At 34.7% G+C, this 16,649-nt stretch overlaps 4 protein-coding genes across 6 annotated transcripts; 2 read left to right on the plus strand and 2 right to left on the minus strand.

The window, feature by feature from the left end:
* Positions 1-1,399: 1,399 nt before the first annotated feature.
* LOC140967203 (UDP-glycosyltransferase 86A1-like) lies at positions 1,400-3,085 on the minus strand. Its single transcript, XM_073427603.1, has 2 exons — positions 2,546-3,085; positions 1,400-2,442 (listed from the first exon to the last, which is right to left on the minus strand). The coding sequence occupies exons 1-2, from the start codon at positions 3,063-3,065 to the stop codon at positions 1,532-1,534; spliced, it is 1,431 nt and encodes a 476-aa protein (XP_073283704.1). The 5' UTR covers positions 3,066-3,085; the 3' UTR covers positions 1,400-1,531.
* Positions 3,086-4,877: 1,792 nt separating this feature from the next.
* LOC140967207 (uncharacterized) lies at positions 4,878-9,183 on the plus strand. 3 transcript variants are annotated; one of them, XM_073427610.1, is made up of 4 exons: positions 4,878-5,803; positions 5,945-6,574; positions 7,158-7,495; positions 8,422-9,183. In XM_073427610.1, the coding sequence occupies exons 1-4, from the start codon at positions 5,731-5,733 to the stop codon at positions 9,124-9,126; spliced, it is 1,746 nt and encodes a 581-aa protein (XP_073283711.1). In that variant the 5' UTR covers positions 4,878-5,730; the 3' UTR covers positions 9,127-9,183. The 3 variants fall into 3 exon arrangements, with proteins under 3 accessions (XP_073283711.1, XP_073283709.1, XP_073283710.1); XM_073427608.1 differs by having other exon boundaries at positions 4,878-6,574; XM_073427609.1 differs by having other exon boundaries at positions 4,878-6,571; positions 8,422-9,182.
* A 559-nt stretch (positions 9,184-9,742) lies between these two features.
* On the plus strand, positions 9,743-11,165 carry LOC140967205 (large ribosomal subunit protein eL42). The gene is made up of 4 exons (XM_073427607.1): positions 9,743-9,859; positions 10,338-10,517; positions 10,655-10,729; positions 10,933-11,165. The coding sequence occupies exons 1-4, from the start codon at positions 9,857-9,859 to the stop codon at positions 10,990-10,992; spliced, it is 318 nt and encodes a 105-aa protein (XP_073283708.1). The 5' UTR covers positions 9,743-9,856; the 3' UTR covers positions 10,993-11,165.
* A 908-nt stretch (positions 11,166-12,073) lies between these two features.
* On the minus strand, positions 12,074-16,628 carry LOC140967208 (RHOMBOID-like protein 12, mitochondrial). Its single transcript, XM_073427611.1, has 8 exons — positions 16,013-16,628; positions 14,462-14,582; positions 14,256-14,375; positions 13,923-14,033; positions 13,420-13,464; positions 12,764-12,868; positions 12,638-12,679; positions 12,074-12,391 (listed from the first exon to the last, which is right to left on the minus strand). The coding sequence occupies exons 1-8, from the start codon at positions 16,348-16,350 to the stop codon at positions 12,293-12,295; spliced, it is 981 nt and encodes a 326-aa protein (XP_073283712.1). The 5' UTR covers positions 16,351-16,628; the 3' UTR covers positions 12,074-12,292.
* Positions 16,629-16,649: the final 21 nt, after the last annotated feature.

Here is a 16,649-nt window from a genome sequence, read left to right on the forward strand (position 1 = left end):
TCACTTGTGCATCTCACCCCCTCGCGCATATGCGCGCTCTGTCTCTCGCATATGCGCGAGGTCCTCTGCCTTCGCACTTGGTCTCTCGCGCATATGCGCGCCTCCCTGCCGCGCATGTGCGCGAAGTCTACTGTCAGTCACATATGCAATCATCATGCCTTTCCAACTCTAGTCTCGTCGTTACCCTTCTATAATCACATGAATTAATCAATTAATCTATTAATCTTTTCCGATTAACACGATAAAATCTCGGGCATTACAATAGTATATGAATTAATCAATTAATCTATTAATCTTTTACGATTAACACGATAAAATCTCGGGCATTACAATAGTAGTTTTAGATAATGACAAAATTAAATTTGTCTTAGTATTTATTTATTATTCTTTAATATTATTATCATATAATATTATCCTACTACAGAAAAATTATATGTTACAATTATAAGTAAAGTAAATATAATCATTTACAGTTATTATGAATTATTTTTTTAAAGGAAAAAATCTAATCACATTGATCACATTTATCAATCCATCATCAACATATACATTTTTACAAAAAATACAACCTAAAACAATATTAATTCAACAATAATAAAATAAAATAAAATAATAGTTGACATGTTTCGATAACAAAAAAATTATGAGCATAACAAACCGATGAGAATTAGTACCAACAAATGAAAATATTGATGTTATGCAAATAAAAATACCGAAAACGGAATAATATGTCACCGATGACCCAACAAATGGAAATACAGAGGAAAGCGAACAAATCGAGAAGGCGAATGAAAATACCAAATGGAATGATCGGCAAGAATGGGAGGGTGCAAATAAATAGAAGGGGAGGAAGACACAGGGTGAGGGTCCGGATTAAGAATCCGTGACCCACTGCCACGGATTCTAACAATCCATGACCCATTGATTATTAATTTTTTTAATTTTTTTTAAAATTTTTTTGAATCCGATGAAGTGATTTCCGTATTATACTAGTTTTATAAAAGTTTTCAATTTGCAATATTTTTATAATGATTTTATTAATTTATAATATTTTTAAAAAAAGCCCCAGACATAATACCATGATATAATCTTCTTCTTTTTATACTTTTAAAAGAAATTAATTTTAAAAAAAATTAAAATGATTAATGGTTTTTCAGTTATAGCTTTTGTTTACAAAGTAAAAAAAGACAAAAATTTATGTGAGACGGTTTCACTGATCGTATTTTGTGAGACGGATCTCTTATTTGTGTCATCCATGAAAAAGTATAATTTTTTATGCTAAAAAAGTATAACTTTTTATGATAAGAGTATAGGATTGACCCGTCTCACAAATAAAAATTCGTGAGATCGTATCATAAAAGACTTACTCATTGAAAATTATGACAAGAAAAAAAAACTGATTCAAACATTTTTACTTTATTAATACTTTCTTTGCAAGCTCCAGATGAAGAAGAGGAAAGATTGAAACTAAAAGAAAGACGCACATCTCCATTATCAATGGCTGCTCCTTGTTTACAACTTACAAGTACTTCTACTTGTAGTAAGACATTAGTTTCTTCTTCAAATCACAGATAAATTTATCAAAATTTTTGTTCGAAGATCCATTGATTTCAACGGCATTATGCAACTTTTCCTTCACGCTAGTAATCTCGTTCCTTAAGTCCTCTGCAACGCCTCCATTGATGAAGCTATTTATCTTTTCTGCAACTGCTTCCCTCTGAACTGAGATTAATCCATCACAAAGATTAGTCCCTATTTTCCAGTCATCAACTACTAGTTTCCTGTTAGTTGGTTGATCGAATGTTATGGGATAGCAAATCATGGGAACCCCACACCAAATGCTCTCGAGTATCGAATTCCAACCACAATGCGTAAAAAACCCACCAACCGCAGGATGCGAAAGCACCGAGATTTGGTCACACCATGGAATAATCAACCCTCTGTCTTCGCTGAAGGCGTCCTCGAATCCATGGGGTAAGATTTTATGATCGTCTCGAAAAACCCATATGAAATTCACTTCACTGAGGATGATTCCATATGCTATTTCTTCGATAACCTGCTTACTGATTTGGACAAGGCTGCCGAAGGAGACGTAAACGACTGAGCCTGGACGCTTCGTTTCGAGCCACTGGTTGCAGTCTGCTTCGGCCCATAAACTCTTGGGCACGGTCGTGATGATTGGAGTGGCATTTTTTAAGAAACTAATCGGTCCAACTGCGTAATTTGGCTGGTTTTTGTGATTCAGAGAGGACAGCGTATCAGATTCTAGCTCTTGCACTGTGTTGTGTAAGACAAAATCTGCCTTCTTCACTTCCTTAAATGTTGTCGCCATTCCTTGGTGGACCAACGTTGTCGATTCAGATTCCTTTAAGTACGGCATTAAGTCCTTTGTACTTATAGAATCAACTCCGGGCACGTAGCTTATCTGCTCCTCCGCATCATCTGCCAGCAGAAAACGGGAAAAACAGTAAACCGGTCGCAATTTATATGTGAAAAAGAAAAGTTTCGAACCCCAAATTACCAAACATTAGTTCAGGTAGATTACCTTTTGCTGGATAGTGACCATTTTCTTGAAGAAGATCTAGGTGATACCCTAAAGAGAAAACGAGGGCCGGCTCTGTCCAGAACGAAACGTTTACGAGGTTATACTTGCTGGCGATTTTCGCAGTCCAAGAAAACGTTGTATCAGTTACCAAGAAATGGACCGAGTGTGGATCAGACATTATCATCTTCCCCACAAACTCATCCGCGATACACGGGAACTTGTAAAACATGGACTCCCAGAACTCCTCTAGGTGGAGCGTTCGATCGAATTCAAGGGGAAATCCATCACTGATTGTCGTGTAACATATGTCGAGACCGGCTTCTCGTGCTTTTGAGAAGAAATTGAGCTGATCTTTGTGGACTTTTGATAATGTGTGGTGAATATACTCGGTGTGGACAAAAGTTATAGCAAAGCCAGATGAAGCAATCTTGAGGGCAAGATTCACAAATGGTGTAATGTGGCCTTGATAAGGGACTGAAATCATGATAGCATGACGCTTGGAGTGCATATTTGAAGCCATTTTTTGTGCCAATTAATGGATATCCAGATATATAAATTAAGATTGAGTTGATACAACGAAAGCGTCCACTTTGCAGAACGAGAGCAGAACTTTATATAAAGAAGAGATTTTGATCTGGCGTGCGTGGGTGTCGGGCATCTTTGATACGCTGACTAGACAGATCCCACTACTCTATTTTTTTTTAAAAAAATGAAGGTAAATTTTACTACTCGAATATTTTGATGTAGTCAAATAAAATCGTTATCTGAATTAAGAATATTTAGGTAACGAAGAATAGTTTATTCGGGTTGCAAATTTGTCGTTCTTATGAATCTTTATAAAAAATTTAATGAATCATCGCCTGCGTCATGAATAAAATGTTAAGTTTTGTATGTTACCTGTCGAAAACTTCATGCTCAAATCAAAAGAAAATAAAGCGAGAGAGCTTAATTGTACAAAATGAGAACTTACCTTGCAATTTAGATGAGGTGTCCTACTGGCCTCTTTATTGGCTTTTAAAGAGCTCGTGAGCTTGGATTTAGGTGGACCTCTTAATAAAGGATACAATTAATAACAAATTAAAGACTAGACCCGTTGAATAATCACATAAATTTTTGGGAAAACGGGTCAAATTTATTAAATGAAAAAAATATACACTTTTATTTCAAAATTATTACTTTTTATAATAAATACAAACAATGTTCATCTAATTCACAAATAAATATATATGAGATCGTCTCACAAGAGAACTAGTTTTAAATAATTATATGGGATTAAAAGTTGTAACCCATCAATTTTATATAAAGGTCTCGGATTAAAAGTTGTAACCCATCAATTTTATATCAAGCTCAATTATTAGGTTGCGTTTGGTTGAAAGATAAAATTATAAAATGATTAAGAGATAAATGATAAAAAAATGATTGAATTAGAAATATAATATATAATGATAAAATAATATTATGTTTAGTATGATTGTTAAGAATGAAATAATTTAGAATCTTTTGATGAATTGACTAAATTGTCCTTCCACTATTGCGACGGCGGTCGGCCGACGGTGTGGTGGTCGGTCGGAGGCGGCGGTGGTCGGACGGCGGGGGTCGGCGGTCGGCGACGGGTGTGGTCGGCGGTCGGTGGCGGAAAGTGGGGGTGAGTTTGGATATAGAAGAATGGTAAAATTGGAAAAACATGATGTATTAAGAGTTGGATAAATAATCTTAGGAGGAGTGATTATTTTATCTCAGTTAATATAACCTAATCATTTATATGAGTGATTGACTTGTTAAATAAAAATCCTACCAAACATGGGATTAAGTAAGTTAAAATATCATAAATCCACCTAATCAAGTGTACCAAACACAATTAGTTTATAATTTAGTCCTTCACACACAGTTTCAAGTCATGCTCCCCAATAATTTTTGTATAATATTATATTATTTTTAAGAAAATAATATACACAACCTACAAGTTTTAAAATAAATAAAATATTACAATTAAATTTTAAATTTTTTTTATAATTATTCACTTTAATTATAGTTTTATTTTTTCATATTTAATTTAGAGAGAAAAAATATTTATGCTTCTAATTTTTTCAAAATTTTTACAGTTTTTAAATATATCAAATTCTTAAAAAATAATGTTATTGATCAAATTATAGAATTTTTTTATTCTATTCTTGAGCTATTAATTTTTTTTTTGGGAAGTGTGGTATTTCAGAGTAATATATTAAATATGAATAAAAAGATGAAAATAAATCAATCCTAATAATCATAAAATATAACATTGTGTATTTTTTCAGAATTAAAAAAATAGGAAAATTACAAAATAGCAAACCAAAAAACTCTCCTGCTCCGTCGTCGTCTTGTGAGCTTGGGCCCCTTGGATTTGCCCTCGTCTTTGTATCACATGACATGCCTCGCCAGAACCTACCAAGAAAGTAGATCCTTTACGTAATTAATTTTAGGCATTCTTTGGGCCAATCCTTTTCATTTTGCTCTTTTTCAGGCATCAATCGCTGCTCCACACTTGCCTATTATGCTTTCGCTTATTTGGTTTGGTGAGTTCGGTGGGAAAATGCGCGCGCCCGTTCCTTGATGGGTTTTGTAGTTCACACGTGGCTTAATATAGATTGATTAAAGATCGTGAAAAACAAAGAAAAAAGCTCAAGTCTTTCTGGGAAAACGATTTTTTCGTTTTTGATGAGTTTCGCAGTCTATGGATGTCTGGCATATGGCTTGCAATTGCATTTTCTTCATGCATTCATCACGAATCTGATAATCGGTTCTAATTGATTGACGAGAGGTTAACGGCGGATATGCTTGTGTGGTAATATTATTCTTTCTTGATTTTGATGATGGAATTTGGGTACCTTTTGTACGAATCTGAATTGTGCTCATATCTTTAAGTTGAATCCTGAGCTTTTCTATTGATTTGGATTTGGAGCGGGAAGCGGGTATGCTGATCGTTTTTATGTGATTTTACCTGAAGAATCGGAGATAAATTTTGATGATTCTTGATTTAAATACATACATTTGTTTCGAACCTTGACAAAAGCATTTACGGGCATTGGTTGACTGGTTTGGTGACTTGTTCTTTGATTTGTTGGCATTACACTTTTGGGTGATGCTAAACTGTGAAAGAACTTGTTTTCTAGAACTGGATTGAAACTAAGAGGAAAAAACAAGTGAACATGGATGTTTGGTTTGTTGCTGCCGCTGCTGGTGCCGGCTATTTAGCTCAGCATCTGAAGAATATTAATAGCGGTAAACACAAAATTTTGTCTTCTAAACATCTTAATGTTGTCAAACAAGAGGTACAAGCAGTTACACCAAAGATACAGGATAATAAGTGTCAATTGTACAGACTGTTATCAAGTGAAAATTTTGGTGAATGCGATTGTACAGAAAAAGAATCGTCTTGTCAAGACGCTTGTGGTGCAGAAGTGGTTTCAACTGATGAATTTCAAGGTGAAACTCTGGCAGAGGATACAAGATCTTTGGCAGTAGTTTTAAGCAACATCGAAGGGAATTCTGAAAGCAGAGTACTCGTTGACGACATTATCGATGATTCATTGCCTCAACCTTCTACAAGAGAAATGGGGTTTTCTTATGATTTTAGAAGAAATAGAAGTAGCATTAGAAGTAGACAAATCAACAGGCAATTCATAAAACCTAGTACATCTCTGGAAAGTTGTCTTATGGCTCAGTTATTTCGGGAACGTGCCGATATTGAAGAAAATGTGAGTTCTGTCAATCTGTCACAGAAACCAACGATGTGGCCATTTCAGCTGACTGATGAAAGCTCATTAATATGCAGAGAACCCCGTGCATCTTGCAATGCAGCTTGGAGATGTAAGTTGCTCAAGGAAACACATTTAGAAGAGAATAATGATGTGCTAGGTATTCCAAGATTGTCGAATCCTGTACCCATGAAGTTACAAGAGAGCAGTAAAGCAAGAACTGGAAAGAAACACACTCTAAGGGGGAACAACTCTAGCACAATGATCAATGGAAATCACAGGATTTCACAAGGTGGTAATATCTTATTCACATTATTCATTTTGCCTCTAGGCATATGAGCTATCTATGCCATTCAAGATTTTAATATTTTAAAATTTTTAATGCTTTCTTGTTTACTTTATGCTTGTAATGTCTCGCAATAAGAGGAAGTAATGACCCATCAGTTTTCATGGTTACATTTTTTTCTTTTGCAGTCCCTCTTTCAAATCCATTTTAAATCTATGTTTTTATTTGGAGAGTAAAAAAAAATACTGCTGCATGTTGTGTTCTGTGTAAAACTAGGTAATGTGCCGTTGAATGTCAGGTGAATGTCATGGCTTTTTCATCAGCGGAACAAATGCTTTAATATATACCTTCATGTTCTCCGTAAATTAAAAATATTTTATTTCAAAAGAGAAGCCATAAGTTATCAATCAAACGTGAACTTGTGCAGAAACTACCTTTACAAGATTTCATTAGAAATGATCACATTATCAATTTTTTTCCTTCTCATAATCTGTTATTATAAATTCTTTTGTCGTTGAATGCAGTATAAATAGGATAGTCCCAAAATAAGAGTTCAGATATGATGTTGATAGTTTATATTTGATTTTATCAGGATCATCTGATGGGGCTCTATTTTTCTATCTTGGGTTGACAATGGGAATGGTCTCCTCTTTTTTGGAAAATAAAAGGGAAATGGAAAAATTGAATAAGCTGTTGAAGCATAAGGAGAACCTGGTTCAAGATTTGCAAGAGGAACTTGAGATGAAGGATTCAATGACTGTGAAAGAACTAGTCGTGGAGGATTATGAATCTCAAGACAATTCCTGTGATCAAATGGCTGAGGAGGAATCGTTGAGTAAAATCGAAGCAGAGCTTGAAGCTGAACTGGAGAGGCTGGAATCGAACATGAACTCAACTACATTTGAAGTGAAACTGTCCAATGTAACGGAGGTAAGATTGTAAGTCCATGCTTGCATCTTTCTTTTTAGATGTCAATATTTGTTAGATGTGGGATTCTCAGATAATTACTTTCCATTATCATTACAATATGAAAACATTAAGCTAAAAAATTATCATAAATTGGTCTTGTTCAAGTACCTCATTAGTGGGTATTCACCTTTCATGTTTTATGTATTGCTGTATGCTGCTGTAGATTTTCGATAGACAGTTAATAGAGATTCCAATATTTTCAGAAGGTTCATTTTTCAATGAGAAGATGCATATTTATCATCATCTATTTTAAACTTTATGCTTCAGGAGGATAGGGAGGCAAATTCTTCAGTTGAATTGCATGGCATCATGATACTGAATCATTATATTCGTCCTTAAAGAGTTTGTTGTTTATGTGTAGTAGTGAAAAATTAAAATAAGCCTTTTTTGAGACTGTTGACTTCATTTGTTTTGGAGTTGCAATGAACTTAGAGCGCAATGATCTTTATTCCTTCCCAATGTTGAATTTTGTGATGTTAAAAATGAAATATCAACCCAAGTATGATGGTAAGTTCCTGTATCAATAGATATTTTGTTTACTTCGAAATTCAAAATCATTATTTATCCAGGGACAGAGGAACCCACCTATATGTTAGCACTACCGCTGGCTATGTTTGTGTCGGGGGAGAGTTTGCCTTGCGCTATGTTAATTAAATGCCTGACACTTGATCCTTTTAACTTAATACATTATTCATTTCTTTGTTGTACTTGAACTTCCGAGAAGATGGCCATGGTAGAACCCAACTTGCTGGTTCCCATGTATGACATTTGTTGCCTCCACCGAATCAATTGACAGCAAACATGCCATATAAAATCAGCATTTCAAGTATATTTCTTTGGTGTTTAGATCGTATGTCTTTGACATGCTCTAGTTGGCTACGTTGCAGCTTGATCCAGATTTTGTATCAGATGTTGCCGAGTGGGAGTTGAAAGCTGACTTGTTTGATGCAAAGAAAGCCACTCGACCATATACAAATAGGGAGGGAATCTCCCCTCCCTCGGCCCAGTATCCAATCTCCCCCAGAGAACTAAGCTTGAGGCTACATGAAGTCATCCAATCAAGACTAGAAGAACGTGTGGTTGAACTCGAGGCAGCACTCACAAACAGCCAGACGAAGAGTATAACCGGGGCTTCTCCCAGTCATGATATCCCTGCTCCTGAGGATGAGCGAAAATCTGTTGTGTTGAATTTGTCGGGGGAAACTTTTGCTGCATACACCAAAGCATATGAGGAGTTAATGAAGGTATCTGAGTCTGATGAAGCAGATTTTCCTTTTCCGTTTGAGAAGAGAAACGGCCATCAAGATAAATGGAAGAAAGATGTGGATATGGTTCAAGATAGCACTTCGAACGTCGACTTGGAATGTTCTAATGGATACATGGAAACAAGATTAAATCTTGGAATTGTGAAAAATCTTGATATTATGAATGATGATGTATGTGATAGTAGAGATGAGAGTGAAGGCGGTGAGGAGGAGATGGAGAGGTTGTTGATAAGACAAATTGTAGAGAAAGCAAGGCAAGGCTCTCCTGTAGTTTTGAATGCTCAAAAGGCATTATTGTCAACTGACCAAAATTTAAATAAATTTTGATGTACCTGTCAAAGGGAAAATTATTAGAAAAAATGATTTTTGCAGTAATTAAATAAGTAGATCTTTTAATTTCACGTTACTATACAACCAACTTTAATATTTTTTCAATTGTGACAATTAATATTTTTACATATAATCTTACTTCAGTTTCTTAAAATTATATTTAGGTAATAAAATCGAAATAGCAGATAAAATCATTTTAATCTTTTTTTTCCAGTTAGTTTCTTTTATTTATTTTATTTTATTCTTGAAAATTGACATTTCCAAATTTATGTTAAATTTCACAATGATTCAATATTCACACTAGCAATTAAATAATAAACCAAAAAGTTTGTCAACGTTGTTTATCTGAACACGTTTAAATATTATTATATTAATCTGGAGATTTAATCACTGCGTACCAAAAAATATTAGCTGTGATTTTCACGTTATTATAAAAAATTAAATAATCAAAGCAACTTACTCGCTAATATAATTTAAACATTATTTTATCTTATTTTTATTTTGTACTATATTTATATTTTATATTTTCATATATATGATGAGACAAGATTTTTGGATCAGTTCTTTTAATAAGCCCGAGGATTTAAAAGGCCCAGTTTCTTTTAATGGCTTTTAAAGCCCAAAACACAATGCTTTCCGTTGCTATAAATTGGGCATCTTCTAATTCAGCTAGGGTTTACAGAAGTCCGTCGGCCGATATTCAAATTTATCTTCTTTGCCTTTAGCCATGGTAATCTATCTTCCTTTAGCTTTAATTCTTATCGAAATACATCTATAATATGGTATTTATTCTTGAAATTCATGTTTTTTCCTACGAGTGCGGTCCGGTTTACTGTTTTGGTGGATTTTTATTAGTTCGCGGACTGATAGATTACACCATAAAAGATCACATTTTTTTATTTTTAGCTAGCTTTCTCTTCACTGGAATTCATGCTCCCAATATTTATTCAGCTATAAGATCTTTTTATTATCACGTGGCATATTGTTGTAGAGGTAATTGGATTCTCTTTTTAAGGTATTTTTTCGTGTGATAAGAGCTGATATTGAGTTAGTTTTCCTTAGTTTGTCCAAATTTCGAAGTCATAACTGTCGCTTGTGTAGTTTTTTTTCACGTTTCCCTGTGATTGATGTACATAGTTCAGTAAATCCATGCATAGTTTATTACGTTTTTTATTATCGTGGAGTTGAGTCTGATTTTGAATTTTCAGGTGAACGTACCCAAGACAAAGAAGACTTACTGCAAATCAAAGGAGTGCAAAAAGCACACCTTGCATAAGGTTACCCAGTACAAGAAGGGAAAAGATAGCTTAGCTGTTCAGGGGAAGCGCCGTTATGATCGAAAGCAGTCAGGTTACGGTGGCCAGACCAAGCCTGTCTTCCACAAGAAGGTATTGATGTTTAATTGTACTTAAACTAGTGGAAAATATGTTGTGCTGCTAGACGATCTAGTCAATATGTAACATCTTTACGATCAAACATTCTTGTATTCTGGGTGAATGTAGCTCAAGTTTTCTTTCTTGATCAGGCAAAAACAACCAAGAAGATTGTGTTGAGGTTGCAATGTCAAGGTTGCAAACATGTTTCCCAGCACCCTATCAAAGTTAGTTTTTTGTTGCTACATTTTCGTTTATTTGCTTGCATCCAGCCTTTTTAATTTTTTAGTACAATTTGGAGGTGTGGGTTTTGACTAGCCATAGCCTCCCTTAAATGGAATAAATTCATGCCACTACACCACACCACCACATGAAATGTTGCCAACTTTTTTATTCCGTGGAAACCTTATTTTTTGTTCAACATTTTCAGAGGTGCAAGCACTTCGAGATTGGTGGAGACAAGAAAGGGAAAGGAACTTCCCTTTTCTAAGTACACCCTTAGCCAGCAAATTGTGGTGCGTTCGTTTTGGCTCTGTTTAGTAAACGTTCATTGAACTTTTGTTGTTTGCTCCGTTTTAGACTTTTAGATGGAGAGGACCCCATTATAAATCACTCAGACATTTATGTGTTATTATGTCATTTATATTTTTGTTTTTGAGGCCATCCAAAGTATTCTCTGTTCCTTTTGCTGTTTCCTTTCGTCATGACGATTATTATGGAAATAATTTTTTCGAATTTAGTAAATGGTTCAAGAATTTAAGCGCAAATAAGTTATTTCAACAACTTAATGATATAGTTCAACATGTAATCTGTTGAATCTCCAAATGATTACTACAATTCCGTTATGCAAAATGTAAATTTGTATTTTAAAAGTTATATGTAAAGTTTTCGAATCTCATTTTCAGAGAATTATCACGCCGTCCGATTGTATGACTGGAGGTTCTAACTCAATCGCAAGAACCATCTCCTATTTATTTTGCTTTATTCATTTTCTGGAAATATAAAATAACACATTCATATAATTTAATTATGTCATTTGATTTTTAACTTGTTTAGTACGATTATTATTTTAATTTGTTTTTTCACAGCTCTAAAAAAATAATCCTATTGTCATATCATACAATAACTAATGACACAATTCGTATTTGAAATTGGAAAAACCTTTGAAATAATAAAAGTAAAAAGGAATATATCTAACATAAAGTAATCAGCATTCACTCTACGTTCTCTCGAGGTAGTGTACGTATATATGGGACGAATTTTGTTGCTTTCACTCTTTCCAGATCCACTGTTTTGTCCAAACGAATTGATAGCCGTATTACTCAAATCTTTACGCATTTCATTCCAAGCACATAAGAGTTGAGTTTGGGTTGGCAGCAGTTATGTGCTTCAGTCATTGTGAGACCTTTTTCTCGCTTTCATCTTTGCAATTCAAATTGCTCCGATTCTCTGTTTCTAATGCACGATTGAATTAGCATTCACCTTTCAAGCGAAACGTAATTATTGTATGTTTGAATTTATGGTGTGAAGAGACCACCATAATAAACCGACCAAAATAACCAGATATCCAGTTGTGTCAAAATTTGAAAGCTAAATTAGATATTCAGTTGTATAACTTGTATCAAAAGAAGGGTTTCAGATGATCAAGTATCAGTGCCTTTCAAATAGACTAAAAGCTGTAAAATTTTCAAGTTCACATAAATCCACTAGTCCAAAAAGAAAGGTAGAAATGTCAATCAAAGGAAAGCTCAAAGGCGACTAATTCAATGAATGAAAAATGAGGTGCCAACTTAAAAGCGTCCGAAACGTCCCCTCCTATTACGAGCCCATGCTATGGCCGCGACCGTAGCCCCACCTAAATGGGCAGATCCAGAGATTTGGCGATCCCCCTGAAAATGTTAGAGATGGCATGAACTACTCATTTCTAACAAGTAATATTAAAATAACTCAAATGACGAGTGAGATTTTGCGACTGAAATAAAAAGATCATATAGGTTAACTAGTTGAAGGAGAGTTGGAATGATCTAGAACTTTCAAACCGTGGTCATCAGTAGTTATGAGCTTTATTGAAAGAACATAGAATGTATAGTCGAAACACCATCAAGCATTTCCATAAAAGATTCAATGGAACATACCTCTAATATTCTCAACATATCGTTGCCGATGAGAAAGATTCCCTATAAAGAGTGAAGGGAATCAAACAATTTGCTTTATACGTCTAGTACTATTACTTGTGCAGAAAATAGACATGTGAAACTTACTAGTAAAACAGCTGGAACAGGTATTATGAAATCAATATATAATGTCTTTGTCGGATAGAGAAAAATATCAAGCAGCATTATCGCGTTTACTGCACCACTAGCGCCCTAAAAGCATTGGCAGAATCATCAGAACACACAAAACAATATATGACGCTTTCAAGTCATGAAAAACTAGCTGAAAATAGAAAATTTTTTGGAAGTTCAAGCATTTCTAAGGGAAATAATAATAAAATAGCTCCTTTCTGGTGGATGTCATCCTTGAATTATAATACGAATAGTGAATAAATGTCTCTCCTTCAGCTATAAATAGCCCATGGTAATGCATTTGGCATATGAAATGAATACTGCAATGGGAAGGTTCATAGATGGCCCCTCAGACTTCTTTCTGGAGCTCTTTCGAGCTTTAAACTTGAATGAGATTTGCTATTTTTTCCTTTGGTTAATAATCATAAGAACCAAATCTAGTTAAAAACAATAGTTAAAAGGCAGGACCAGCTGAAGCTAGCAAGCTAGAATTTCATCGATAAGTGCTCTGTGTTCACCTAAGATCGTTCTTCACTGACAACATACATGGTCAACATTACTACATAATTAGGTACATTTCAAACTAAAAGAGGGTAGGAAAAAACCAAGAAATTTGACTTGGTGATACTTACCATTCCTGGAACTTTGGAAGGGTCGATACCTGGCATTTGGCTTCTCTGCTCAGCAAAGTAAGAAATGACAATCAATACCCAGAAAGTCATAAAACATGATATATTGAAGTTCCATTAGCTATGTATAAATACCATGTTCTTAGCATGCTTCGACAGTTGATAGAGTATTCCACAATAATCAACGAAATGCCAAAAGCTAGTAAAGAATGGACATATGTTGGTTTTATGATCACATTGGGCAGATATTTAGAAAGTAAGAAGAAAAGTTACAACTACACAAACAAAATGTGTAACACAACCATAGCATTGCAGTTTAAAATAGAAAGGACATGAGGAAAATACAAGCAAAGCATTAGACTGCCATTATTCGTTCCAATAACGAGACTCGAAAAAGAAACGGAAGAAACAACCTTTGACATTAATCTGCAGTTATGAAAGGATTGAATTTTAAAAATGCAGCTTTGAGGCATTCTTCATTTTCCAAGGGAGTCAGAATATTTCACCTGGTATAACGGAGCTACAAAGGCATGGTATACCAAATAAAAGACAGAGCCAGCAAGTGCTCCAGAGAGATACAACTTCATCAAATATTCAGGTCCAAAAGTTCTTCCAATCTGGGCAAAATGGGAAAATTACAACAGTTCTTTACACAATCAGATATTAACAGGTGTTAATATAATAAACCTGACTATGTAATCATGCATATATAAATAAATGGATCCTAACTACTTCTTTATCGAAATGTTCCGCCAAATTCTGTATGCCAAATGTACAGACATCAGAGGGATATATAAGGAAAGAGTTGAAAGAAATGTAAAGAGACCAGATGATCTTACACTCAATCCAAAGAAGTAGAGGCCAACCATATTAGAAATGAGATGCCACACGTCGCTATGACTGAATGCTGAGGTTACCAATGTGTGCAATCGGCCACTTGCAAAATTATCAACTGATATCTGAACAAAAAAACAAGGCAGGTACTAATATATTTGTCTCAAGTGCTACATGACTTTCTGTAAAATTCATGTTTATAAAGGCTCACCATGAAATTCTTCAACATAAATTGAGGGCTTGCAATTCTCCATAACATAAAAACAGCGACATTTGTTATGATCAAGCCTATCACAACTCCATCAGTTGTGAGCCTTCTAAAAACTGATTTCCTAAAAAAATGAATAGCAGCACAATTTTCTTACATTAATATTTCTCTCACTTTACAAAGCGTGAATTCTCAATGAATGAAGTGAGCTCAGATATTTTTCATAGCAAAACTTTATGGATTACCATGAATAATTCACTTCAAAGCTTAAAAAATTAAGTAATAAAAAAAAGTTTTTGGGAGAAGATGCTCCAGGGATTTGTTTAAAAGAAAACCTTCGGTTGAATACTAAAAAGAAAGAGGAAGAAACGGCATAGTTTTTTGGTCAGAAAGCAAAAATGGTGTTTTGGTAACTCTGCAATCTTCTTTCAATCAGACAGATTTGTGCTTCAGGACATTATTAGATACACATGCCTACTCTCAAATCCAATATTAACATTCGATGTCATGCGAGGTGAATCAAATCAACTATAAATCGATAATAAATACATAATTGAAGTAAAAAGTCCCATATTCAAGAACAAGCAGCAGTTCAGGATGCATCAAGCCCCGGAATTCTGTCTTTTATGTTGATATCTCAAATTTATACTAGAACCTAAGGTTCAATAACCAGATATACCACATCCATATACTCGTTCACAGAAAACAAATTATTATTTCAAAATCCAAGACATTCATGTATCCAAAAAGTCGGACTATTTATTATGTGATCATGGGATGAACATGGGACAGCGAATGGAGTATGCTATTCTACAACAAGTTTCGGGTAAACCACGTCAATAACCATTGAAGAGAAGTTCTCCATGTCCCCACTTGGGAATATAATATTTTATAAAAATGGCCTCACAAAGGCAACTGTAGAAGATCCCATCCATAGAATTAAAGATCACATAGATTGGTAATGAACCAATTTCAACAATTAGCAGTGGAAGAAGGGACTCTATGTTAACCCATTCACTAATAGCATTCAATAAATAGACCACATTCTGTGAAATATTCTTTTTCGAATCAAATGCAGGCCTAAACAAATTTATTATGTTAACAGACGGCAAATTTGTGGATTTCTTGAAACGAATCTGTGCAATCCAACTCACAATAAAACAACGATCTAATTTTGCTAGGAAGGAAGGTGGAAAGAAGATTTAGAGCTTAATGATTAGTTTTACAAAGGTAATCACTTAGTTGCTAACTTCGAGGGAGTTGGGCTTGTCACCACCACAAATTAGTGAACCGCCAACAAAAATCACGAATTCATTTCTTTTCTTCAAAAATTGATCATGAACAATATGTATATACCACCACATATTCATTTTCCACTTATGCTCACATTATTGGGAACTCTGGAAACATGTTAAGACATCGAGATGGGAAACAGCATGTCAGCATATTTGCTTCTGTAATAACTGATCAAAAAGATAAAGAAAGGAAAGAACAAAGAACCAACGAACGCACATATATGCCAAGTTTAAGTAAAGATAGTGCAAGGAATATTACCAGCCGCGGTACTGGGAATCAAAGGAATGAAAATATCTTCTAGGTTGAATCCAAACCGTACCATTGACAAGACCTTTGCTTTGCCCCTTCAAAATGGTGCTTGAGAAAATCCTCCTAGAAAGAACTGAACTTGATAAAAACCCATTTCGAATCCCCCCTGTTACTCCATTGAGATCGGGTAATTTCCATGAATGAGACCGAGAAAATGACTGCTGGTACAATGATGGGTTAGTGTTGCTTTTCAATGTGTATGAAATGAAGGGATTTTGGGAAATTGAGTCGCTGCTGGCATTTCTGGAGATTTTAGAAAGAAGCTTGTGACAGAGTTGCCTCTGCATTTTTCGATTAGTTGATTGAGACTATGACTTTCAAATTTCTTGATCATATATATTGTACACCGGGATACGTTTCTTGTTGGGGAGGTAAAATGACACTCACTCGTCTTCACTTTAAGCTGCTTCTTTTCTCTTTTACGTTTTTCGTTTTTCTGATTTTTTTGTACAATTTTAGCTGCAGCCTTCAGGAGATCGGATTTAACCCGGCGGCTTCAGCCTGCAAGAGACGCAAAACGATTTCCCAATCTTGTCTTCCCCCCTTTCAATTGGCATTTTTCTCTTGAATGTATATATGCTATGAT

The sequence above is a fragment of the Primulina huaijiensis genome, unplaced genomic scaffold, assembly GCF_012295235.1.
Source record: "Primulina huaijiensis isolate GDHJ02 unplaced genomic scaffold, ASM1229523v2 scaffold24481, whole genome shotgun sequence".
In the NCBI taxonomy this organism is placed as follows: Eukaryota; Viridiplantae; Streptophyta; class Magnoliopsida; order Lamiales; family Gesneriaceae; genus Primulina; species Primulina huaijiensis.

Bases quoted from the DNA above. Each gene is read 5' to 3' on its own strand.
- LOC140967203 (XM_073427603.1), bottom strand. From the start codon at position 3,065: ATGGCTTCAAATATGCACTCCAAGCGTCATGCTATCATGATTTCAGTC. The intron at 2,443-2,545 runs GTAATCTACCTG...TTCTGCTGGCAG, and splicing joins TGGTCACTATCCAGCAAAAG to ATGATGCGGAGGAGCAGATA.
- LOC140967207 (XM_073427608.1), top strand. From the start codon at position 5,731: ATGGATGTTTGGTTTGTTGCTGCCGCTGCTGGTGCCGGCTATTTAGCT. The intron at 6,575-7,157 runs GTAATATCTTAT...TGATTTTATCAG, and splicing joins TCACAGGATTTCACAAGGTG to GATCATCTGATGGGGCTCTA. The intron at 7,496-8,421 runs GTAAGATTGTAA...GCTACGTTGCAG, and splicing joins AACTGTCCAATGTAACGGAG to CTTGATCCAGATTTTGTATC.
- LOC140967205 (XM_073427607.1), top strand. The intron at 10,518-10,654 runs GTATTGATGTTT...TTTCTTGATCAG, and splicing joins AGCCTGTCTTCCACAAGAAG to GCAAAAACAACCAAGAAGAT. The intron at 10,730-10,932 runs GTTAGTTTTTTG...CAACATTTTCAG, and splicing joins TTTCCCAGCACCCTATCAAA to AGGTGCAAGCACTTCGAGAT.
- LOC140967208 (XM_073427611.1), bottom strand. From the start codon at position 16,350: ATGCAGAGGCAACTCTGTCACAAGCTTCTTTCTAAAATCTCCAGAAAT. The intron at 14,034-14,255 runs GTAAGATCATCT...CATTTTGCCCAG, and splicing joins TCTACTTCTTTGGATTGAGT to ATTGGAAGAACTTTTGGACC. The intron at 12,392-12,637 runs GTATGTTCCATT...TAACATTTTCAG, and splicing joins ATATGTTGAGAATATTAGAG to GGGGATCGCCAAATCTCTGG.